This window comes from Oncorhynchus mykiss, chromosome 19 (assembly GCF_057628025.1).
Source record: "Oncorhynchus mykiss isolate SJ-2025 chromosome 19, ASM5762802v1, whole genome shotgun sequence".
In the NCBI taxonomy this organism is placed as follows: Eukaryota; Metazoa; Chordata; class Actinopteri; order Salmoniformes; family Salmonidae; genus Oncorhynchus; species Oncorhynchus mykiss.
In genome coordinates this window covers 19,860,344-19,884,937 of record NC_143040.1, presented here as the reverse complement: position 1 = coordinate 19,884,937, position 24,594 = coordinate 19,860,344, and the positions used below count along the sequence as shown (strand labels likewise).

The 24,594-nt window shown below is 42.8% G+C and overlaps 2 protein-coding genes across 2 annotated transcripts in view; one reads left to right on the top strand and one right to left on the bottom strand.

The window, feature by feature from the left end:
• The window catches only part of LOC110497374 (rho GTPase-activating protein 10), a 70,360-nt gene extending 59,060 nt beyond the window's left edge, over window positions 1-11,300 (bottom strand). Inside the window, exon 1 of the mRNA XM_021573450.3 lies at window positions 10,254-11,300. Within this exon, the coding sequence (XP_021429125.3) occupies window positions 10,254-10,407 (154 nt within the window). The 5' untranslated portion in view covers window positions 10,408-11,300. The remainder of the gene's footprint in view (window positions 1-10,253) is intronic.
• Window positions 11,301-11,361: 61 nt separating this feature from the next.
• Window positions 11,362-24,594, top strand: part of LOC110497372 (protein arginine N-methyltransferase 9) — a 14,657-nt gene continuing 1,424 nt past the window's right edge. Inside the window, exons 1-12 of the mRNA XM_021573448.3 lie at window positions 11,362-11,780; window positions 12,182-12,389; window positions 12,978-13,126; window positions 13,442-13,678; window positions 14,125-14,292; window positions 14,796-14,898; window positions 15,617-15,726; window positions 16,025-16,214; window positions 16,505-16,688; window positions 18,768-19,515; window positions 19,638-19,791; window positions 23,406-23,528. Of these exons, the coding sequence (XP_021429123.3) occupies window positions 11,755-11,780; window positions 12,182-12,389; window positions 12,978-13,126; window positions 13,442-13,678; window positions 14,125-14,292; window positions 14,796-14,898; window positions 15,617-15,726; window positions 16,025-16,214; window positions 16,505-16,688; window positions 18,768-19,515; window positions 19,638-19,791; window positions 23,406-23,528 (2,400 nt within the window). The 5' untranslated portion in view covers window positions 11,362-11,754. The remainder of the gene's footprint in view (window positions 11,781-12,181; window positions 12,390-12,977; window positions 13,127-13,441; window positions 13,679-14,124; window positions 14,293-14,795; window positions 14,899-15,616; window positions 15,727-16,024; window positions 16,215-16,504; window positions 16,689-18,767; window positions 19,516-19,637; window positions 19,792-23,405; window positions 23,529-24,594) is intronic.

The window sequence follows — 24,594 nt, the reverse complement described above, 5'->3', positions numbered from 1 at the left end:
TTTGTTTCACAATGTACTCATCTAAAAAAAACTGAGGAATATGAGGTAGGGCTGGGCGATATGGCGTAAAAATCATAACTAATGGGCGATTCATGATATACACCAACCCTCTTCCTGGAGCTCTACCTTCCTGTGGGTTCAGTCCAACCCTAATTTAACACACCTGATTCTACTAATTAGCTGCTCAACAAAACCTAACTGAATCAGATATGCTAAATTAGGGTTGGACTGAACCAACAGGACAGTAGAGCTCCAGGAAGAGGGTTGGGCAGGCCTAACTTGGTGTATATCATGATTTTTACGCCATATCGCCCAGCCTCATAGTACATTGAGAAACAAAGTATCTCCAGGAAGAGGGTTGGGCAGCCCTGCTCTAATTGTACAAAACATTAGGAACACCTTCCTAATATTGAGTTGTACCCCCTTTTGCCCTCGGGACAGCCTCAAAATGCGTTCCACAAGGATGCTGGCCCATGTCGACTCCAATGCTTCCCACAGTTGTCAAGTTGGCTGGATGTCCTTTGGGTGGTGGACCATTCTTGATACAGACGGGGAAACTGTTGAGCATGAAAAACCCAGCAGGGTTGCAGTTCTTGACACTCAAACCATACCCCACTTAAATATTTTGGTCTTGCCCATTCACCTGCTGAATGGCACACATACACAAGCCATGTCTCAAGGCTTAAATATTTTTTAAAACAGGTCTCCTCCCGTTCATTTACACCGAATGATGTGGATTTAACAAGTGACATCAATAAGGGATCATATATATCCCAAAAAGGATCATAGTTTTCACCTGGTCAGTCGGTCATGGTAAAGAAACACTCAGTGTGTATCTTGATATTTTCCAAAGTTATGGGTGAGTCACAATATATATATTTTTTTATGTTCTCTAAATAAGCTTTGTTGCACAATTTATGCTCAATGCACTGCATTTCAAACAGCCTGGGATAATCTATGCATTGAGGATTTGTTAAATTATACCTAGGGTAAATATAAGCCTTCAACCCTAAAACCCACTAATAATTACATTTTATTTAAAAAATAGTTTAGTGCCTTTTGCAATAATCACTGATCTGGTTTTCAAGTTTATCTATAAAAAATGCCCTTTGTTACTAAATTTGCCAGAACCATGCACAACTTCTGGTAGCAGCCATTATAGAAAATGAACATCTCAAACATACGTCCACTTGCTAGTGCAGGGGTAGGCAACCCTGTTCCTGGAGTGCCACAGGTACTTGTTCCAACTAGGCACCACACCTGACCAGAGGTGGAAAAGTACTCAATTGTCATACTTGAGATAAAGTACAAAGTAAAAGCTATACATCAAATGTATAGCTTTTCATGCACAATTTCCTTTATAACTTTTTTTTTTTTTTACAGCCAGGTGCACACTCCAACATAAATGCTTCCTTTGTAAATTGTTTAAATGAGTCCACCAGATTAGAGCAAGTAGGGATGACCAGACATTCTCTTGATACGTGTGTTAATTTGACCATTTTCCCTGTCCTGCTAAGCATTCAAATTGTAACTAGTACTAGTACTTCAAATTATAACTACAATGTTTGGTGTAAAAAGTGCATAATTTTCTTTAGGAATGTAGTCTCAAATATAAAATACCCCCAAAAACAACTTTAGTACTTCAAATAATTTTTACTTAAGTACTTCACACCACCTTACCAAATTGATCAGTTCAGTGACAGTCTAAATTCAACACACCTGGTTTTCCAGGTTAGTTAAATCAAAAACATGAAGTGCCTGCAGCACTCCAGGACTAGGGTTGCCTACCCCTGTGTTAGTGAGTAGCCAGCTAATCTTTATATTTAAAGTCTTGCCAACTTGGATCTATTTGCTTGCTCACAAGGTATAACAGTTGAACTGTTATGAACATGCCCTCCTAAAATAGCCTGTTCACTTTGTTTAGATCAAGTGGCCTACCTGGATAAGAAGATGCTAATTTCTCTGAATGAGAACCAGTTGCCAATGCCTTATATAATGTGTCTTTCTATGCTCATTGCACATCTAGAACACATAAATCCATCTAAAATGCTGCTAGCGGTACCGCAATGCTGAGTGCATCAAACTGAGGATTATTTTCAAAATCATGTTCATTGACAAGCCCGTTTTAGTAGTGTCTGCTCTGTTAGACATTTGAGTTGAGACATAAAAATATAAAAGAGGACGACGACCGATTAATTAGGGCCGATTTCAAGTTTTCATAACAATCGGAAATCTGTATTTTTTTTACACACCTTTATTTTACTAGGCAAGTCAGTTAAGAACACATACTCATTTTCAATGACGGCCTAGGAACAGTGGGTTAACTGCCTTGTTCAGGGGCAGAACGACAGATTTTTACCTCGTCAGCTCAGGGATTCAATCTTGCAACCTTACGGTTAACTAGTCCAACGCTCTAACCACCTGCCTCACGAGGAGCCCGCCTGTTACGCAAATGCAGTAAGAAGCCAAGGTAAGTTGCTAGCTAGCATTAAACTTAAATCATAATCACTAGTTATAACTACACATGGTTGATGATATTACTAGTTTATCTAGAGTGTCCTGCGTTGCATATAAATCGATGCAGTGCGCAGTCACGAAATAGGACTGTCATTGCGCAACCGTGTACTTAACCATAAACACCAATGCCTTTCTTAAAATCAATACACAGAAGTATATATTTTTAAACCTGCATATTTAGCTAAAAGAAATCCAGGTTAGCAGGCAATATTAACCAAGTGAAATTGTGTCACTTCTCCTGCGTTCATTGCACGCAGAGTCAGGGTATATGCAACAGTTTGGCCTGCCTAATTTGCCAGAATTGTATGTAATTATGACATAACATTGAAGGTTCTACAATGTAACAGCAATATTTAGACTTATGGATGCCATCACTGAAAGAATCAACGTCTTGTTTGAGATAAGTTTCCGGATTCGACCATATTAATGACCTACGGCTCGTGTTTCTGTGTTTATTATGTTATAAGTCTATGATTTGATAGAGCAGTCCGACTGAGCGATGGTAGGCACCAGCAGGCTCGTAAGCGTTCATTACAACAGCACTTTCGTGCATTCAGCCAGCAGCTCTTTGCAATGCTTCAAGCATTGCGCTGTTTATGACTTAAAGCCTATCAACTCCCGAGATTAGGCTGGTGTAACCGATGTGAAATGGCTAGCTAGTTAGTAGGGTGCGCGCTAATAGCGTTTCAAACGTCAACCACTGAGACTTGGAGTAGTCAGTCGTTCCCTTACTCTGCATGGGTAAAGCTGCTTCGAGGGTGGCTCTTGTCGATGTGTTCCTGGTTCGAGCCCAGGTAGCGGCATCCCTCTGGATGGAATCTATACTGTTACACTGGCAATACTAAAGTGCCTATAAGAACATCCAATAGTCAAAAGGTATATGAAATTCAAATGGTATAGAGAGAAATAGTCATAATAACAACCTAAAACTTCTTAGCTGGGAATATTGAAGACCCATGTTAAAAGGAACCACAAGCTTTCATATGTTCTCATGTTCGGAGCAAGGAACTGAAACTTTAGCTTTCTTACATGGCACATATTGCACTTTTACTTTCTTCTCCAACACTTTGTTTTTGCATTATTTAAACCAAATTGAACATGTTTCATTATCTACTTGGGCTAAATTGATTTTATTGATGTATTATATTAAGTTAAAATAAGTGTTCATTCAGTATTGTAATTGTCATTACAATTATTTTCGATTAAAGTCAAATTAAAGTCCGATTAAATCGGTATCTGTTTTTTTTGGTCCTCCAATAAATCGGTATCGGCGTTGAAAAATCATAATTGGTCGACCTCTAATAAAAAGGGCATTGTTAACGGTTAAGTTCTCCTCTATTACAGTAAAATAACATCTGGATGCGTTTCGGTTTCCATGTGACTGATTATGTTGGACCAAATCTGAAATGCAAATAGAGAGTTGAAACTGCTTGTTGTTATTGTGTGGCAGGGGAGGGGCTTGGTGTCTGTGTGTGAGTGGAAAGGTGTACACTACACATCAGTGAAGGAGCCAAAACCAAAAAGAAAACCCCCCATAAAAATGAAAACAAAACCTTGATTCTTGCCATACAGGCATTTGGAACATTGTGCTAAAACATTAGATATATCACCCAACCCTAATAGAAGATATTATCAGAAATCAAGACTGAGTTTTAGTAGGTAATACTCTTCACAAGACAAAGCTCCCATGAAAATTTCAGGATGTTCTTTGAAAAGCAGACATTCTCACCCATGAGAGAGACTAAACCCTAACATAATGAAGTTTTTTTTTTTTTTAAGTGACTGACATGTTGAGTTGGGGTTGGGTAACAGGGGGTACGGAGCGGGCAGACTTCCTATGGAGGAAACCACTCTTGAAACAGGAGCACATCCTCTGGCCTGTCCCTCCTCTAGTGGGCACTTCCATGTCACAGGCTAGCTCCCTGGCCAAATGCCCTGTTTGCACGTTTCCTTCCCCCCCAAAATCTAAGACTTTCCGTTGCGGGACATCCCCTCAGGCGTAGGACTGAAAAGGGCGGCCCAGGGCCAAAGCTGGACCAGAGTAACTTGGGATTTTGGAACTTGAGCAAGACCCAGGGAATTCCACTTGAAGATCCTACAGCAGCGACTGGCCCAAGAGAGAGTGCAACATAAATCATCCCTAGTCCCTACCGTATTCAAACTTTAGCCTTCATCTAGCCTGGTTTCAGATCAGTTTGTGCTGTATAGCCAACTCCTGGGACCAGGCTACAGTTCATCACTCAACACATGATATGTATACAGGCAGTGACACCAAATCTCTGGATGTTTACTAAATATTAGCGTAATGCTGAATCTGCCCTTTGACAAAATAGCTTTTAATGTGGCCATGAAGCCGATGGGAGGCCCACATGCCATGAGGATTATATGCCATATTAGAGAGCGCGAGTCAATTCCTCCGGTCAACAACATGGTCTGATTTCATGGTCTGGTCTGATTTCAATGGTGATAATTGACAAATCTCACTGAATCCCAGCCAAGCATCTATAAGTACCTAGGTGTCTGGCTAGACTGTAAACTCTCCTTCCAGACTCATATCAAACATCTCCAATCTAAAATCAAATCTAGAGTAAGCTTTCTACTCCGCAACAAAGCCTCCTTCACTCACGCCGCCAAACTTACCCTAGTAAAACTGACTATCCTACCGATCCTCGACGATGTCATCTACAAAATAGCTTCCAATACTCTACTCAGCAAACTGGATGCAGTTTATGACAGTGCCATCCGTTTTGTTACTAAAGCACCTTATACGTCCCACCACTGTGACCTGTATGCTCTAGTTGGCTGGCCCTCGCTACATATTCGTCTCCAGACCCACTGGCTCCAGGTCATCTACAAGTCCATGCTAGGTAAAGCTCCGCCTTATCTCAGTTCACTGGTCACGATGGCAATACCCACCTGTAGCATGCGCTCCAGCAGGTGTATCCCACTGATCATCCCTAAAGCCAACACCTCATTTGGCCGCCTTTCGTTCCAGTTCTCTGCTGCCTGTGACTGGAACGAATTGCATAAATCGCTGAAGTTGGAGACTTTTAGCTCCCTCACCAACTTCAAACATCTGCTATCTGAGCAGCTAACCGATCGCTGCAGCTGTACATAGTCCATCGGTAAATAGCCCACCCAATTTTACCTACCGCATCCCCATACCGTTTTTATTTATTTACTTTTCTGCTCTTTTGCACACCAATATCTCTCTCTACCTGTACATGACCATCTGATCATTTATCACTCCAGTGTTAATCTGCTAAATTGTAATTATTCGCCTACCTCCTCATGCCTTTTGCACACAATGTATATAGACTCTTCTTCTACTGTGTTATTGACTTGTTAATTGTTTACTCCATGTGTAACCCTGTGTTGTTGTCTGTTCACACTGCTATGCTTTATCTTGGCCAGGTCGCAGTTGTAAGAGAACTTGTTCTCAACTAGCCTACCTGGTTAAATAAAGGTGAAATAAAAAAATTTAAAAAGCCCCTTTTGTCATCCACAAAAGCAAAGACGCTAAAGGCAGATAGTTAAACAAGTACAGCCAATTGCTGAGACATTTTACTCTGATCTCAGACTATAGGCAGGTTTCCATTGATCATGGTAGTCGACAAAATACATTTCCATTTTTTTTTTTTTAACAAAAAAAAAAACAGATGTGTAATGGAAACACTTCAACCACTGCAAATTCTATTGATTTTTTAAAGGTGTGAAGTCATTACATCCAGCTGTTTTTAATCAATAGACAAGATAATTAAATGGAATCACACCCTAGCAGGCAATTGTCACATCTATTTTCTATGCACATTTCCTAAATGTCATCAACAAACGAAAAGTCTATGGAAACATAGCTAGTCAGGGACTATAGATGGGTTAGCTGACAACGTCACAAAAACAATGCACACGCTTCAATGGGGCAGAAGTTTGAGTTGTTGAGATTCTGGATGGCCAGATAGCTACCAACAATGACAAGAAACTGCCATGTGGTGAATCGTAAGTGATTCATTTCAGCTAGTCATGTCTATTCTTGACGATTTGACACATTTCATGGCAATGCTAACAAGGCAACAAAATGCTAGCTAGCTAACCAACTGCAATGTATTCGAGAAAAATAAATTTGCTCAAGGAGCACTTCTGTTTTTAATAAACATTGAAGACGAAATATAGTTTACATGTTAACAATCTAAGCCAACACCATCTGTTTTGCCCCGTAGCTGCGCACGCATCGATTGTTGCTGCTAAACAGCCAACCCGTCTATTCAGTGCAGTCTGTCTTACAAGACCTAGCAGCTGTCAGTCGATGCTCTGCTGTCTTAAAACAGTCATTCTAAGTCAATGTAATGAGAACTTGGCGTTGGCTCATGACTGACTTCACGCAGAGAAGTGAGTGAGTGCACAAAGCTGACACTGTATACACTGGAGCAGCTTAGAGGTGTAAGAGACTAGTGAAGACACCACATGCCACTTTACGCGGGCACAGACTCCGAGCCCATCTTATTTATCGCTTAATAAGGACATAAAACCAGGTACACACTGCTACCTAAAATAAACGCTGTTCTTGATCTCAGACAAAGATGATCTTGACCCTCTGTTCAACCCACATCACATGTCTAGCTAGCTAACTAGGCTAAGGCTATAGTGTAGAGCAGCCATATACAGTAAACACATTAGGAAATTGACTTGTAGGCCTAGCCTAAGTTGATGCACAGCCAACAGTTTTTTTTATTTTTAAATTGTTTGTCATTTAGCAGACGCCCTTATCCCGGTTGAATTATAAGAGCAATTAGGGTTAAGCGCCTTGCTCAACGGGACATCTACAGATGTTTTCACCTAGTCGGCTCAGGGATTCAAGCCAGCAACCTTTTGGTTACTGGCCAAACCCCCTTAACCTCTAGGCTACCTGCTGCCATTTTGTTCTGGCTCCTGGCAGTTGAGTAATGTCAGAATGATTTGGTAGACATCTACAACACAAATAACCTAGCCTATTTCTGTTCATTTCCATGAAATAAAACACAGTAGCCTATTCACTGATTTGACATTCTAAAGGGGTTGTCACGCGCTGAAGACGTGGATGTCGATTAAGGCAGCCCCCCGCACCCCTCTGGTTCAGAGGTTGGGTTAAAAGCGGAAGACATTTCAGTTGAAGGCATTCAGATGTACAACTGTACAACTCCCCTTTCAAGTAGGATATTAAATCTGCTCTGCTTGTGGTCTTTGGTCTCAACAAATGTCTTCCAAAGAAGGTATGTTACTAGAGGCCTACTTAGAATCACAGAAACCTGACATTTAAAACAGATTAACAATTGAAAAATGTATTGAACTTAGTAGGAAATCAACTAAATGTTTTGAACATTAATTTTCCCTAGTTAATCATAAGTCATGAACAAACTGAATCAGTGATTTGTATTTTGCACGCGTATGCCTACAGTACACCGTGTAGCCGTTGGGAATGAGGCTAATGATTGTCTTCTGGTAGAGATGGAAAGACTCTCAAAAACCTTTTCAATGAAATGTTAACCAAAACGTAGCCAATGCCTTTCTGGCAGAATTATATGATTATTTGCATCAATCCAGTGGACATTTGTTTAGCAAATTCTGAAATAACACAAGGGCTACAGAAACATTGATAACCAAAAACATTCTCTGGCTGGTGCTCACCTGCAATACAAGGTAACTTCACCAAAAATAATACATTTCTTATATTTTACACAGATCTCAAAAGTAGTCTCTTGGTGTGGTTTAAGAATTGTTGAAGACTTACAACATCCAATTATTTTTCCCAATAAAAATGTATATTTACTTCAGTGTTATTTTAGAGCGAAAACTGGGAAAGCAGAAACAAAAGATTTGAGCCCAATGTTACCAGCAAAAGATAGGCCCACTTCAACACAATGCCTGCCACAAATACATCCACTGAGCCCCCTACAGAGAGCCAGCCTACCAGGGTGATGGTCTGTGGAGGCAGAGTGTGTGTGCTGCCTGCATTATGAAATAAGCTCACCTTTCCATTCTAGAACCTTCAATTCTTTGGAGTAACAATAGACCTAGGGTACATCAAATATATGCTATTGTTACAGTTATGAAGTGCAGCAGCAGGGCTCTCAGATGGCATCCCTACTGCCTAAACAGACAAGTCAATGTTTATTTTCTTACAGTGGGAGTGTGGCCTACTGCAAATTAACCTCGGAAACACTTTTTAGTGCGCTGCACTGAAGGTTAACCTGAGCTATTCTGGGCTGCATCACCAATTGTAGTGAACCGATAAACTCTTAACAAGCTCATCGCTGGCTTCTAATGAGACCAGTAGAGTACCAGTTGCACTAGGAAGGGACAATCAATTGTCAAAGCAAGCAAGCAATCTCTCCTGGCCTGAACTACTAATTGTGTGGGCTACCTACAGCTACACTACTCTGCATTGTATTGAAGCTCACATGCAATGTGAATAACAGAGGTGGTTCTATTCCAAACAGTTTGTCCGAGGCTGCCCCAGAGAGTTCCGCTGCACATGTTGGTCCCTGATAACTCCCAAAATGGCCTGCAAAACAGAGAGGCGTCTGCGAAAGTCACGTTACTCTTTATTTTTAGAAATATTCTGTTTCTTCACTGGCTTTTCCAAATGGAACATGCAATCTCTTTACACCTAGAAAAGGAGAGACGAAAGTACACCCGTGTTGAGTGTAATGAAAAACGCATTAGGCATGCCTTGCTAGAAATCCTTGACTTATTAATGACAAGAAAACCTCAGAGGCTTGCAGTGGGCTAAAAGCTGTACCCTCCTACAGCACTGCAACAGTTGCACTAAAGCAATATAGTTAAATCAGCTAACATCAGTGACTAAATTAAGTTAACCGGTTTGCCTGACAGATATCAGTGGTGTCTTCAGGGCTTTGTTCCAGCAATGAACAGGTAACGGATTGCCTCAACCTGTACACCTGCACGTTGACTCTGTACAGGTACCCCTTGTATATAGCCTCGTTATTTTAATGTGTTAGTTTATTTTATAAATGTTTCAACTATATTTATTGAACTGCATTATTGGTTAATTTTACGGTAAGGTCTACCCCGGTTTTATTCGGTGGATGTGACAAATAACACTTGATAATACCAGAGTTCACAAGAAACCTGAAAGACCCAACCCACTGGGCAAGAGTGCATGGAGATTATGATATTTGTCCAGGTGAAGGTGTGCTCACAAATAAATCCATGATGATTGCGACTTGTGTTTCAACCTTGTAACACACCCATTAGTAATTTGGATAGGGTTTTCCTCTAAATTATATCTTCAAGGAAAACCCTTTTCATTTTTGCAAAATATTCCACATGAATCGTGTTCTGGCCTCTAGACAATGGGTGAATGTTAACATCTGGGGATTTTGCAAGTTCATGCACAACAAATTGGGTTGTCAACAGACATCACCTGTCAGCAATGTGTTCCAGTTTATTGAAAAATGAAGGTATTGTTTCCAGAACTGACTATGGGTCCATGTACAAAATGTTGAACACAGCTGTTTAGAGAAACAAACTTTTGGTAGCTACAAACAAAAGTTTAGGGCGATTGGATACAGCTGGTTGCAAGCAAAGAGTCAGCCATAAAGTTATAATATTAACCATATAGCTTGCACAGTCCAAGAGGCAAACTTGAAACTGCATAGGGAGAGACCTGTCAACAAGCCACAGTCAGCAACTGAATATAACCATTCCAGGGCAATAAACTCAACTGCATAAAAACTCACGTTTTGTGGCATTGATGAGATTCTTTCCATCCTTGTAGAGTTCTTTGATAAATCTGTTGGTTTTGTCCAACTCTGCCTCGTGTGCCTTTATTTTCTCCCTGAAAACGGGACTATCCAGGTAGCATTCGCTAAACTCCAACGGGTGTAATCCCATGTCTTTAACGTTAGCTAGTTGGCTAGGTCAACTAGCTAGCATAAGAGGCTGTAAAACTGCTTTATAAAAACCACGCGCTAACTAGTTAACCACCACCAACAAGTTGCTTGGTGTCAAGCGAAAAAAAAAAAAACTTTAACCAACTAAAATCGTTTTTTTAGGGTGAGCAACTAGCTTGAGCTGTCCTCTAACTCGTTAGCTAGCAAACGTTAGCTACGTTTTTGCTAGCTAGTCTTCCCAAATCATAACGTGTTGGCTGACTTGCTAACTACTAGTTTCTAACAACAGCTAATTCACGAAGTAACTTGGCTAGCATGTTACTAGTAGTTGAAAAGGAGCATGGCATTCCTAAATTAGCAACTATTTTGTTAGAGCTTGTTCAAGAGTAACAGCAAACCATTATTTAGTTCGGGGAAAACTCAGTATACTCTTGTGTCAATCCAAGTTGTAGTCCACGTCGTCCAATATACATTCAATTGACAGTCGAAAGGAGAAACTCCTATTTGACAAGTAGGCGTTGAGCTCAAGACCTCCTCCCCAGACCCGGGATAGGGCGTTTATTGGCTTCCACCCACCTTCTGATAAATTCATACATTTGCCAACAATGTAAAATATTTACATTTTCTACAAAATACATACTTATAATACATCTAGCTGGTGTCCGTTTTTTATTATAATATTTCAGACGCTCTAACTTGATTTTCTTCACTCAGAACATCCACAACTTTACACAATGGAATCATGAAATATATCTTTGTTCCCACCCGTACTTATTTACTCAGCGGACATGTGCCGTAGTTCTTATTACACCTAAGACACTACAGTATAAAGATAGGCAGAAACTGCCACACCAATAGAAATCCCCAATCACGCTTTGTAGGCCAGCTAAACTCATGAGTAGAACGCGTCATCGGGTATAACGGTCGTTTTGCGCCAAACTGCGCATGTTCAGGCAATCAAATCAAAGGTACTCCTTCGATATGAAGTTGTTTTTGACAAAAATGCAGACGTGTCAGTTTGTCACATTCACGAGATTAGAGCAAAGAAGTTCAACTACTTGAGACATGGTCTTCAATCTAGGCTGTGCCTTTAGATTTCGAGAAGATTAACAGCTAAGGAATATTTTTTCACTTATCTTATTGATTTATCTAAACCAAAACCGCGGCCTGTTCTGTTGGTCTGCTTCACAATCGTTCCCGGAAGTCTGGTGATGTTGCGTCTCTGGGTTTAGGAACTCTTATTATACTTCACTGTCAGTGGTCTTCAGCTAACGGCGCTATCAGATGCAGCTATCGCTACATTTTATACTGTTAATGTGATCGTTTATAACGTTACTGTTGTATTTAAATGCACAATTGTGTGATACATATATAGTAAGTCATCAACATCTCTGAAAATGAAGTTTTACAGTCTGCTGGCTATATTTAGCTAGTTAACATACAGTAGTAGCTAAGTTAGCGACTCGTTTTGAAAATAATACCTAGTAGTTAGCTAGTGATAGTGCATGATGAACACAATACTGCTAGTTAGCTACACTCTTGTATCATTTGATGTGGCTAGTATATGTGGCATTTTGCAACGATAGTTTAGACTTATGATTATAACGTTAGCTTGCTAGCTCGTATTGTGGTTACAACCAAAATATCTGCTGCACACTTTTACAACCACAGCAACAACACCTAAACTAAACTGCTCATCAGTGTGATGAATGTTGTGTGGCTATGCGTTTATGTTTCTGTGTGTTCCTAACATATGTGGTCTCCTAACTCATCAGTGTGATCGGAATGCCCAACACCAGCACCAGGCCTAAGCGGGGCAGACGGAACCGTCGGGTGCCCAGGGAGGACCCTGCCAGGAATGAGCTGGTGTCCAGGTCACTGGAGAGTGCCCAGCAGTGTCTGTTCAACCAAGACTATGGGACCGCCTTTGTCCACTACCTTCTCGTCCTCAACCTGGCTCCTGTGCTGAAGGACTTTGCCAGTGTGGGTAGCAAAGGAAAGCCTGTAGGCCAGGGCTCTCCAACCCTGTTCCTGGAGTGCTACCCTCCTGTAGGTTGTAACTAACCTAATTTAATTTATCAATCAGCTAATTATTAGAATCAGGTGCGCTAGATTAGGGTTGGAGCGGAAAAACCTATAGGACTGTATCTCTCCAGGAACAGGGTTGGAGAGCCCTGCTATTATATACCATTCAGCCTGTCTGACAATTGACATTCCCATTGAACTTTCAGAATTTTTTTATTAGATTTGTATTTGTTTTCACATACACCAGATAGGTGCTGTGAAATGTGTTATTTTACAGGGTCAGCCATAGTAGTATGGTGCCCCTTTAGCAAATTAGGGTTAAATGCCTTGCTCAACCTTGTTGGCTCGGGTATTCAAACCAATGACTCTTCGGTTACTGGCCCAATGCTCTAACCACTAGGCTATCTTTTGTTTTGAAGTTGAAGTGTGTATTCTCTCTGCACGTTATAATATGAATCTTTACCACTGAAGGAAAAATACAAGTGATGTCATTTGTAGATTAGTCCAATACATCACCAATAACGTTTTTATAATGTGTGTTTTCAGGAGTCCTTTAGGTTCACTCTGTTCAAATGGGCAGATGAGCTCGACTCTCTGGGGCGCATCCAGGACCTGTTTGACTGCTATGAACAGGCTCTGGAGCTCTTCCCTTCTGATGAGGTCATCATCAACAGCATGGGCGAACACCTGTTCAGGTAGCCCTCACTCAACAGTCTGACTGTGTCTTGTCTGTAGGTTTGGGAACTGGAAAGAATTGACTAGTCAGGCTTACTAGGTTGACTTTACTAGTCAGAGTTATGGTGGGGTAATATTGTAATTTAGGTTGTGCTCAATACCGGGTCAAGACTATAGTTATCTTTTCTGTCATGTCTTGCCAATTAATTGTTCGTTTGCATGCAGTGGTGTAAAGTGATTGAACTAGCGAGACAGCGCTGTGTCCTAGTAAATGTGTCCCAGTATTCTTAGATTGCTCACAATTGTTCCATTCCAATCTTCCATGCACGCTCCAGAATGGGATTCCGGGATGAGGCCGCTGGTCATTTCCACAAGGCCCTGAAGCTGAAGCCGGACTACCCTGAGGCCAAGGAGAATTTCTACCGCGTGGCCAACTGGCTGGTGGAGCGCTGGCACTTCCTGATGCTCAATGATCGCAGGAGGAACCACAAGTACCAGCAGGCCATCCAGAAGGCTGTTGAGGGAGGCTGCAACACTGTGTTAGATATAGGCACAGGGACCGGTATCCTCGGGTGAGATTTATTTTTGCCTATTACAGTTAAAGGGATAGTTCATCAAATGAAAAAAGTACATATTGCTTTCCTTAACCTGCAAGAGGTCTTTGGACATTTGGAAATAGTGCCAGACACTGCCAGAAAAACAACTAAATCAAAGAATGGATTGCTGTCATACCTTGTACATTCCTTACAGGGTAAGGAAACCAATGTAATTTTGTAATTTGGGTGAGCTATCCTTTTAAGTGCATCTTTTGTTTTATTACAGTGGCTATGCTGTATGAAGAATTAGGTTAAAGTTTTACAATCTTAATGGTTAGTATTTATCCCAGAGAAATCTACACATCTCTGGGATTGACTATGTTTGTGTTAAAAACACTAACTGTCATGGCTGTGGTCTGTCCATTTCTATTAGTTTGTTACTGCTTGTAATCCTTGTTCCTCTCCGGTCTCTCTATGGACAGAATGTGTGCTAAGAAGGCAGGGGCGGCTGAGGTGTACGCCTGTGAGCTGTCCAAGACCATGTACGAACTGGCCTGTGAGGTGGTCACTGCTAACGGAATGAATGGACGCATCAAGATCCTCCATATGAAGTCGCTGGAGATGGAAGTGCCTAAAGACATCCCTAAGAGGTGACCTTTCACCTTTTCACCTTACTCTGACATCTGTATGGGCCAGTTTCCTGGACATAGATTAAGCCTAGTCCTGGACTAAAAAGACATGGAGACTCCATTGAGCATGGGCATCAGTCCAAGACTTAATTTAACCCCATGTCAAGACAGCAGAGTCGCTGCCCATCTTCCAAAAACGTCTGAAACCCTACTTCTTTAAAGAGTATCTTGAATAAATTCCATGTCCTCTCCCAAAATAAAATACAAGTAATGCACGTGTCTTTTCCTACTAGAACGGATTATGCTGATAACTACTTTGTTGAGGGAAAATGTACTTGCTACGATTGTGATGTGTTGTCTGATCTAGCTTACTTTAAGATGAATGCACTAATGTAAGTCGCTCTGGATAAGAGCTTCTGCTAAATGACTAAGATGTAGTTTGTGGCCTGGAAACTGTCCCTATGCGTCATCCTCTAATGTGTATGTGTGTATGTACCGTTTGTGTGATGTGTTTTCTGTGGTAGGGTATCGCTGGTTGTCACCGAGACTGTGGATGCCGGCCTATTTGGTGAAGGTATTATAGAGAGCCTTATACACGCCTGGAATCATCTGCTTTTGCCTCCACAGGTAATTAACTAGCATAGGCAGCCATTTTGAGGATTCATTTTGTGTTCATACTGAGTTCCAACACTGTAGTGAATACAAACCACCCTTTAGTGCAAGTCTGAAAGCATTACCGTGATTAGTAAGTAACATGACTTGGTTTTAGTATTGATTATTTATTTCCCAACACTTTCTCATAACATTTTCAGTTTCATTACAACCGTGGATTTAGATGCCAGTCATGTTCATGTTTTTCATTCATTTAACAGGATTGTCTGTCTCTCAATTCAACACAAGTGATCGCAAAGTCATCTTCAAGAGGCTTTACCTATATTTTTGTGTCACAATCACAATCGTCAAACATGATTATGGAGCATCAATCCTCTTATATTAAATGTCCTTTATCCAGCCAAATCCTTTGTTTATTGGCAAAGAGATGAATCCAAAATCATTTGAGGTTACAGTAGGAGGCTACAGTACCAATCAACCACCTTCCTCAATATCATAATGCTGTAGTCAATATAAGCCAACAGTGCCATCTAGGGTCTCAATGTGATACTACATTTGAGGTTAAACATTTTTTTGTAAAGGATAGATGAAAATCATAAATACAGACAAGTGCATTTAGTAAACATATATTATAAATTGCAACACCAACCAAAATCCTATTATAGCAAAGTTAATGGCATGAGGCCTGATGTATGAAGACGTGAAGGCTCACTTTCTGCTCCTGCTACTGCAGAGCACCCAGGACCCATCCAGGCCTCCCTCCCAAGCAGGCCGGGTCATCCCTGCCGGAGCCACTGTGTTTGGGATGGCTGTCCAGTGCCTGGAGATCCGCCGCCATCACAGGTGACCTGTCCCTCTGTTGTTAATAAAGGCTAACTTAAGTCAGTTAGAAAGTGTTCTTCAACGATGGATTTAGTGGTATAATTTATTTAGCACGTTTCAATGCCGCAGCATTTAGAACAGTAGACCAAACATCAACAAGTTCAACGTGTTATTCACCTTTCGTGTCCTCATCTGTTGGAATATTTTATTGTCGACATGGAACAACAGCTGAAGGCCTTATGTCCCTGGAGGGTGTGTGTGTGTGAACAGACACTGGTGTTAATATTCATGTCATCTATTTATAACCATGTGCCTGCAGGCTGTGTGTGTCTGAGGTGGGAGGCCTGGCCACGGCTGCAGCCGGAGAGCTCCACAGCCCAGTAAGCTGCAGCTCAGAGGATGACTCCACAGAGCCCTACACCACAGAGAGACTGAGCAGACTGCCTGGAGGCTACACGCCCCTCACTGAACCCTTCAATGCCCTGGACATAGACTTCAACAACGTGCAGGTCAGCGGCAGTAGAGCGTCTTTATGTGTACATAACTTATAAACCAGAATTACATCTCTATGGGGAATCTACTGAACTGTTATCATCCACAGCTACGACTTACAGCCTCACAGTGGCATTGCTGTGTGTAGATTCTGTATAATGATAACAAAACAATATCTCGTAGGTCAAAAGCCTCATACTCGCTCAAGCTTTTCAAAATCGAACAAGCTAGTTAGCGTGATACTTGGCTATAGGTTCCAAGAATACAAGAGCAGTGATCGTATTATGCTATGCTAACTGTACCCCAGGAGCTGGAGGGTCTGTGCTCCAGGGAGGTGAGCCGGGTGCGTCTACCTGTAACTGGGGAGGGTCTGCTGGACGCCCTGGCCGTGTGGTTCCAGCTCCACCTGGACCAGCAGAGTAGCCTGTCCACCGGCCCTAAGGAGGACACCTGCTGGGAGCAGGCCATTTACCCCATTCAGACACCACACAGTAGGATAATTTATATAAGACATGTATGTACACTGAGTGTACAAAACATTAGGAACACCTTCCCCTTTGCCCTCAGGACAGCCTCAATTCGTCGGGGCATGGACTCTGTAAGATGTCAAAAGTTCTTGACACACTCAACCAGGTGTTCCTGGCACCTACTACCATACCCCATTGAAAGGAACTTAAATCTTAAATCTTTTGTCTTGCCCATTCACCCTCTGAATGGCACACATACACACTCCATGTCTCAAGGCTTAAATATCCTCCTCCCCTTCATCTACACTGATTGAAGTGGATTTAACAAGTGACCTCAATAAGGGATCAAAGCTGTCACCTGGATTCACCTGGTCAGTCTGTGTCCCTCAAACTCAACTCTGGACCTTGAAGCCAGTTCCACTGCTGTTTTTTTTAATCATTGTTCTCCTCTAATCAGACTGATTTAGACCTGGGACACCAGGCGGGTGCAATTAATTATCAGGTAGTACAGAAAACCAGCAGGCTCCGGGCCTCGTAGGGTAAGAGTTGAGTACCCCTGGTCTATTTCATGGAAAGAGCAGGTGTTCATAATGTTTTGTACACTCGGTGCCTATACACATGCAGTGAGGTAGTATATTTAGACACCTGCACCCTACTCCTCTGTAGGAGTATGATGTAGTGTTGCAGTGCATAGGGAGTAGTGCGTAGGGAGCAGTGTGCATAAACATCTCTACATAGAGCCCTTCTAATCATACAGTAGAGATGCACAGAATGCACTGTAGAGACTGGTCAAGTTCTACACAGATTCTCCTGACATCCACTCAGAACAACTATCGCAGTAATAAATTACACATATTACACACTGTACATAATGTATACAAATGGTGTTCTTGCATATTCCGCTGTAATATTTGTCCCCTTCTGATGTTTGCAATGCAATTCCCCATTCTGTCAAACGGGGGCAGTAGGCTACATACAGAAGAAACCTATTCCATTGAAGACTGTAGGCAATGACTGAAGTCAACTTACACTGTAACCTCGAGGCTGTTATTGGTTGTCTTTGGTTTGCCTAGCTGGATTTCACAACCGTGAACATTCGAATGGATTGAATGAGTTCTACGCAAATAGGCTTGACCTTTGTCTGTACTCCTTCATCCTGTCAGGCTATTGTGCTCCTTCATCCTGTCAGGCTATTGTGCTCCTTCCAGACGTAGAACAGCAAAGTGAAGTTGTACCGTGGTGTTGTCGTTGAGAGGCACCATCATTCAGCTGCCGAGCTCTGTGTTGCTAATTGACAGGGGCAGCGTCTAGGGACCCACCAGACACCATCCCTGCTATTTTTCCCGATGATCATCGACATCCGTTTCCCTGTTGCCGTGGCGAGACAGACGGGTGCACCGGGATCGCCTGTGACACTCTTTAGTGTTCCTGAATCTCTTATAGGCTATACATATGTATTTTCCCCAAACGCCCCCTGACAACGACAAGCCACACGCTGACGCGATGACACAGATGTTATTCCTACAGGAATCTCTCTGTCTGTGTGCCTCCCTCGCTCCCCTGCTCCTACCCCTCTCTTCCTCTTTCTTTTTGTGCAGTGGCAAAGCATCTTGGTCCATGCCAGTTCTGTTTACTTGTTGTTGTGGTTCATGAATAAACAGTCATGTGTGCAACAAGGCCTTATAAAAAAAGAAAGAAACCAACTTGTTACTTATGATATGCCAAGAATTTGTACGTCATTTGCAATTTTACGTGCTTTATTTATTAGACTTAGAAAAGGGTCACACACTTCAAAACAAATGTATATACAGTGAGTGTATAAAACATTAGGAACACCTGCTCTTTCCCTGACAGACTGACCAGGTGAATCCAGGTGAAAGCTATGATCCCTTATTGATGTCAAATCCACTTCAATCAGTGTAGATGAAGGGGAGGAGACATGTTAAAGTATTGAGACATGGATTGTGTATGTGTGCCATTCAGAGGGTGAATGGGCAAAATATTTAAGTGATGGTGCAACGCATTGGATGGTTGTTTATTCATTGTCAATAGGCTTGTATCTGTCCTTATTCAAATGAGCCATAAAATGAAATGTCTCGTCAGATTTTCCCCTGAGGCCTGGTGACGAGCTCATTGTGGAGATCTCCTGCCGGGACGCCTACCTGAGACTCTGCAGCGTTGCCGTAGCGAGAGACGGACGAGAGTTCCGTCTAGACGACTGTCTGGATCCAGACATACCTAGAAACAACCCAGGCCCGAGCGGCAAGCCCAACCCAAGCCTTAACGCCGAGGCAGAACTGTGCAGTGCCCTAGCTTGCCTCGGGACAGAGCAGAGCAGTGGACCTCGAGACTACACCATGCTGGAGTGTGCTGAAATGGCCCTCCTCAACAACCAGCCCTACCACGATAGTTTCCGCAGGGCACTGGCTAAACTCATCACCAACCTGAAGGACGCTCGTTCGATCCAGGGTCCCAGCCAGGGTCAAGGGTTAGAGGTCATGCCTCTCACTGACCCCCCAAGTGGCCCTATGGACCCTGGTCCTGACCCCTTCTACGTGCTGGACGTGTCCGAGGGCTTCTCTGTTCTCTCCCTCATGGCAGCCAGTCAGGGCCAGGTGAAGGCCTATAGTTCGGTAGAGAAGACCCAGCACCAGGCGGTGCTCAGGAGGCTGGCCATGGCCAACGGTGTCCCAGAGGAGGCTCTCGAGTTCTGGCTGAACCAGGTGGAGGACGAGCAGGCAGTGCTCCAGAGACCCTCCAGGGAGAAGCTGTGGAGCGCCATTATATTAGACTGTGTGGAGACCTGTGGCTTAGTGAGGCAGAAGCTGATGGAGAAAGCCACCCTAGCCAGGTAGGAAGATGGAGCAAGCGCTGCTGGGAAAGATAGCTTTGGTAGACTACTTGGGTTTGGAAGAATCTGTCCCTTTTTTTGTACAATAGTTTGATTGTTATGGTGGGGTCTATCCATGGCAGGTGCCTGTTGGAGGACGGCGGTCAGATCTTCCCAGAGAGAATAGTGTTGTACGGGATGCTGGTGGAGTCTGACACCCTGCTGCTGGAGAGTGCTGTCCAGGGCCAGGAGCCGACACTGGGCTTCAACATCGCCCCGTTCATCAACCAGTTCACTGTGAGTTACTGACACACCTCCCCAGATCCGCTGCATGCTTACTGCATCTCCCCACCTGCCTTGCATATGTTGTCACTAGGGCCTGAGGTTTTAATCATATAGTTAAGCAATAAGGCCAGAGGGGTTGTGGTATATGGCCACGGGCTGTTCTTATGCAAGATGTAACACGGACTGCCTGGACACAGCCCTTAGCTGTGGTATATTTGCCATATACCACAAACCCCCGAGGAGCCTTTATTGCTATTATAAACTGGCTACCAACGTAATTAACATTAAATATGAATGTTTTCAAATTGGTATACAGTCTGATATACCACAGATTTCAGTGAATCAGCATTCAGGCCTCAAACTACACCGTTTTGTTTTGGATATACTGTGTGTATGTATATATATATATATATATACAGTGCCTTGCGAAAGTATTCGGCCCCCTTGAACTTTGCGACCTTTTGCCACATTTCAGGCTTCAAACATAAAGATATAAAACTGTATTTTTTTTGTGAAGAATCAACAACAAGTGGGACACAATCATGAAGTGGAACGACATTTATTGGATATTTCAAACTTTTTTAACAAATCAAAAACTGAAAAATTGGGCGTGCAAAATTATTCAGCCCCCTTAAGTTAATACATTGTAGCGCCACCTTTTGCTGCGATTACAGCTGTAAGTCGCTTGGGGTAAGTCTCTATCAGTTTTGCACATCGAGAGACTGAAATGTTTTCCCATCCCTCCTTGCAAAACAGCTCGAGCTCAGTGAGGTTGGATGGAGAGCATTTGAACAGCAGTTTTCAGTTCTTTCCACAGATTCTCGATTGGATTCAGGTCTGGACTTTGACTTGGCCATTCTAACACCTGGATATGTTTATTTTTGAACCATTCCATTGTAGATTTTGCTTTATGTTTTGGATCATTGTCTTGTTGGAAGACAAATCTCCGTCCCAGTCTCAGGTCTTTTGCAGACTCCATCAGGTTTTCTTCCAGAATGGTCCTGTATTTGGCTCCATCCATCTTCCCATCAATTTTAACCGTCTTCCCTGTCCCTGCTGAAGAAAAGCAGGCCCAAACCATGATGCTGCCACCACCATGTTTGTGGCAAACTTTAAACAACACTTTTTATGGATATCTTTAAGAAATGGCTTTCTTCTTGCCACTCTTCCATAAAGGCCAGATTTGTGCAATATACGACTGATTGTTGTCCTATGGACAGAGTCTCCCACCTCAGCTGTAGATCTCTGCAGTTCATCCAGAGTGATCATGGGCCTCTTGGCTGCATCTCTGATCAGTCTTCTCCTTGTATGAGCTGAAAGTTTAGAGGGACGGCCAGGTCTTGGTAGATTTGCAGTGGTCTGATACTCCTTCCATTTCAATATTATCGCTTGCACGGTGCTCCTTGGGATGTTTAAAGCTTGGGAAATATTTTTGTATCCAAATCTGGCTTTAAACTTCTTCACAACAGTATCTCGGACCTGCCTGGTGTGTTCCTTGTTCTTCATGATGCTCTCTGTGCTTTTAACGGACCTCTGAGACTATCACAGTGCAGGTGCATTTATACGGAGACTTGATTACACACAGGTGGATTGTATTTATCATCATTAGTCATTTAGGTCAACATTGGATCATTCAGAGATCCTCACTGAACTTCTGGAGAGAGTTTGCTGCACTGAAAGTAAAGGGGCTGAATAATTTTGCACGCCCAATTTTTCAGTTTTTGATTTGTTAAAAAAGTTTGAAATATCCAATAAATGTCGTTCCACTTCATGATTGTGTCCCACTTGTTGTTGATTCTTCACAAAAAAAATACAGTTTTATATCTTTATGTTTGAAGCCTGAAATGTGGCAAAAGGTCGCAAAGTTCAAGGGGGCCGAATACTTTCGCAAGGCACTGTGTATATATATATATATATATATATATATATATCTTTACACAGTGTACAAAACAATAGCAACACCTGCTCTTTCCATGACAGACTGACCAGGTGAATCCAGTTGAAAGGTATGATTCCGTATTGCTGTCACTTGTTAAATCCAATCAGTGTAGATGAAGGGGAGAAGGCTTTTTAAGCCTTGAGACATGGATTGTGTATGTGACATTGAGGGTGAATGGGCAAGACAAAAGATTGAAGTGCCTTTAAACGGGGTATGGTAGTAGGTGCCAGGCGCACTGGTTTGAGTGTGTCAAGAACTGCAACACTGCTGGGTTTTTCACGCTCAACCGTTTCCGTGTGTATCAAGAATGGTCCACCACCCAAAGGACATCCAGCCAACTTCACACAACTGTGGGAAGCATTGGAGTCGACATGGGCCAGTCCATTCTTCGACGAATTGAGGCTGTTCTGAGGGCAAGCGTCATGCTCTACCATCTGAGCTACAGAGGACCGAGTCCTGTCACATTGTCAGGAAAACCTCCTGGCTGTAGTCACACTCCTCAGCTCTAAATGTGCATGCAGTATACTCTGATAACTAACAAAGTTGTATAGTAAATTTACTGCATGGTTAGGGGGAAAAGTATGGTCAACTCAGAAATGAATTGTACGTGACACAACTCCCAACCCTTTCTCGCTCAACATGTCTCGTCTCCTCTCATATCTGGTATTCCCTCTCATGTCAATGGTGCAATAGTCATAGTATTGACAGCTGCCTCGATGTTCTTTGTACCTTGCATCATTCTTCTGAATCAAAGGACAGGCTCCTGAGACACAGCAACATGTTGCCTGAGGGTTGTAACATCTTGACTCAAGATGGCTGCTGACATATAAGGCCAACCCCCCCCCCCCCCCCCCCCCCCACCAAATAGTCTGGCGAAAGCTAAACATTGTTTTCTTATAGTTTCTTTCGCAGAACTAGTGGTTCTTGGTCTCCCGTATTGCAGTTGCGCTCAAGTGAACCAATTTTGAAATGGCACAATGCATTTAAACTGACCTTTTACTGTGCTTTTTTAAGTAAAAAAAAAAAAAAAAAAAAACATTTTGCTTGCAATGCAACCTTCTACGTTGAAACTTCTCATGTTTTCTTTTATCCGTCTTTCCGGCCGTATTACGGGGAGCTGAGAATTCCATTTAAGTTGTCTGTCTTTTCCGGTGTCATGTTGGCGCTCTAATTTTCGGCGTTGGCTCCCGCGGGACGGCAGTTTGTTTAAACAGATGTCACTCTGGGGAAAAGCATTCACACGGCTTCACGTAAGGACATCCCTACCTGGATCCATCAGGAAGCATTACATCAATGACATCCAACGGAGAGTGGCGGAGACACCGGGAGCTGTGACCGGGAGGAGGAGGAGGCGGCAGCATTAGTTTGTTCTCTGTGACAGTGACACTCCTGCTCTGTCGCTTGTTGAGCACTCTCCTCCTGCTTTCTAGAGTGTAGTGGTGCGTTTGCAGCAGGTCACATGATGCACACGACTCTAAAGGAGTTCTAAGAGTTGGAGATTTTGTTAAAAACGCCTGACAACTAGTGAAAGGAGCTGGAGAGGTTTGGGAAATACTGAACTGGACTACATGGACTGCCTTGTCATTCTGTTTAAAGGGGTTGAATTAGTCTCAGATGTAGGGTTGTATAGATGTCCGCTGAATGGACATCTAATATGTAACAATGATATGATCTCTCTCCTTCCTAGGTTCCAGTCCATGTGTTTCTGGACTTGTCCACTCTGCAGTGTAGACATCTCAGTGACTCTGTAGAACTCTTTATCCTGGACCTCATGAACACCAACGCCAACTATACCAACAGAGACGTCATGGTAAAGCCCCAAACCCAACAGATTAATTTAGTTATAGATACATTATCAGAAATTGTCGGAAACATTCATATAAAAAAAAATGGTAAATAGCACCATTGTCTGCTTACACATTATACTGAGGATAACACTGAGTTAGTTGCCAGATCCCTTGGCAGTGTCAGTACTTCCACTGAGCTGTGACCCTGACCATAGAAATAAACTCAGCACAAAAAGAAACGTCTCTTTTTCAGGACCCTTTCTTTCAAAGGTAATTCGTAAAAATCGGAATAACTTCATTGTAAAGGGTTTAAACACTGTTTCCCATGCTTGTTCAATGAACCATAAACAATTAATGAACATGCACCTGTGGAACGATCGTTAAGACACTAACATCTTACAGACGGTAGGCAATTAAGGTCACATTTACGAAAACTTAGAACACCAAAGCGGCCTTTCTACTGACTCTGAAAAACACCAAAAGAAAGATGCCCAGGGTCCCAGTTCATCTGCGTGAACGTGCCTTAGGCATGCTGCAAGGAGGCATGAGGACTGCAGATGTGGCCAGGGAAATAAATGACAATGTCCGTACTGTGAGACGCCTAAGACAGCGCTACAGGGAGACAGGACGGACAGCTGATCGTCCTCGCAGGGGCAGACCACGTGTCACAACACCTGCACAGGATCGGTACATCCGAACATCACACCTGCGGGACAGGTACAGGATGGCAATAACAACTGCCCGAGTTACACCAGGATACTCACAATCCCTCCATCAGTTCTCAGACTGTCCACAATAGGCTGAGAAAGGCTGGACTGAGGTCTTGTAGGCCTGTTGTAAGGCAGGTCCTCACCAGACATGACCGGCAACAACATCGCCTATGGGCACAAACCCACCGTCACTGGACCAGACAGGACTGGCAAAAAGTGCTCTTCACTGACAAGTCGCGGTTTTGTCTCACCAGGGGTGATGGTCGGATTCGCATTTATCGTCAAAGGAATGAACGTTACACCGAGGCCTGTACTCTGGAGCGGGATCGATTTGGAGGTGGAGGGTCTGTCATTGCCCGGGGTGGTGTGTCACAGCATC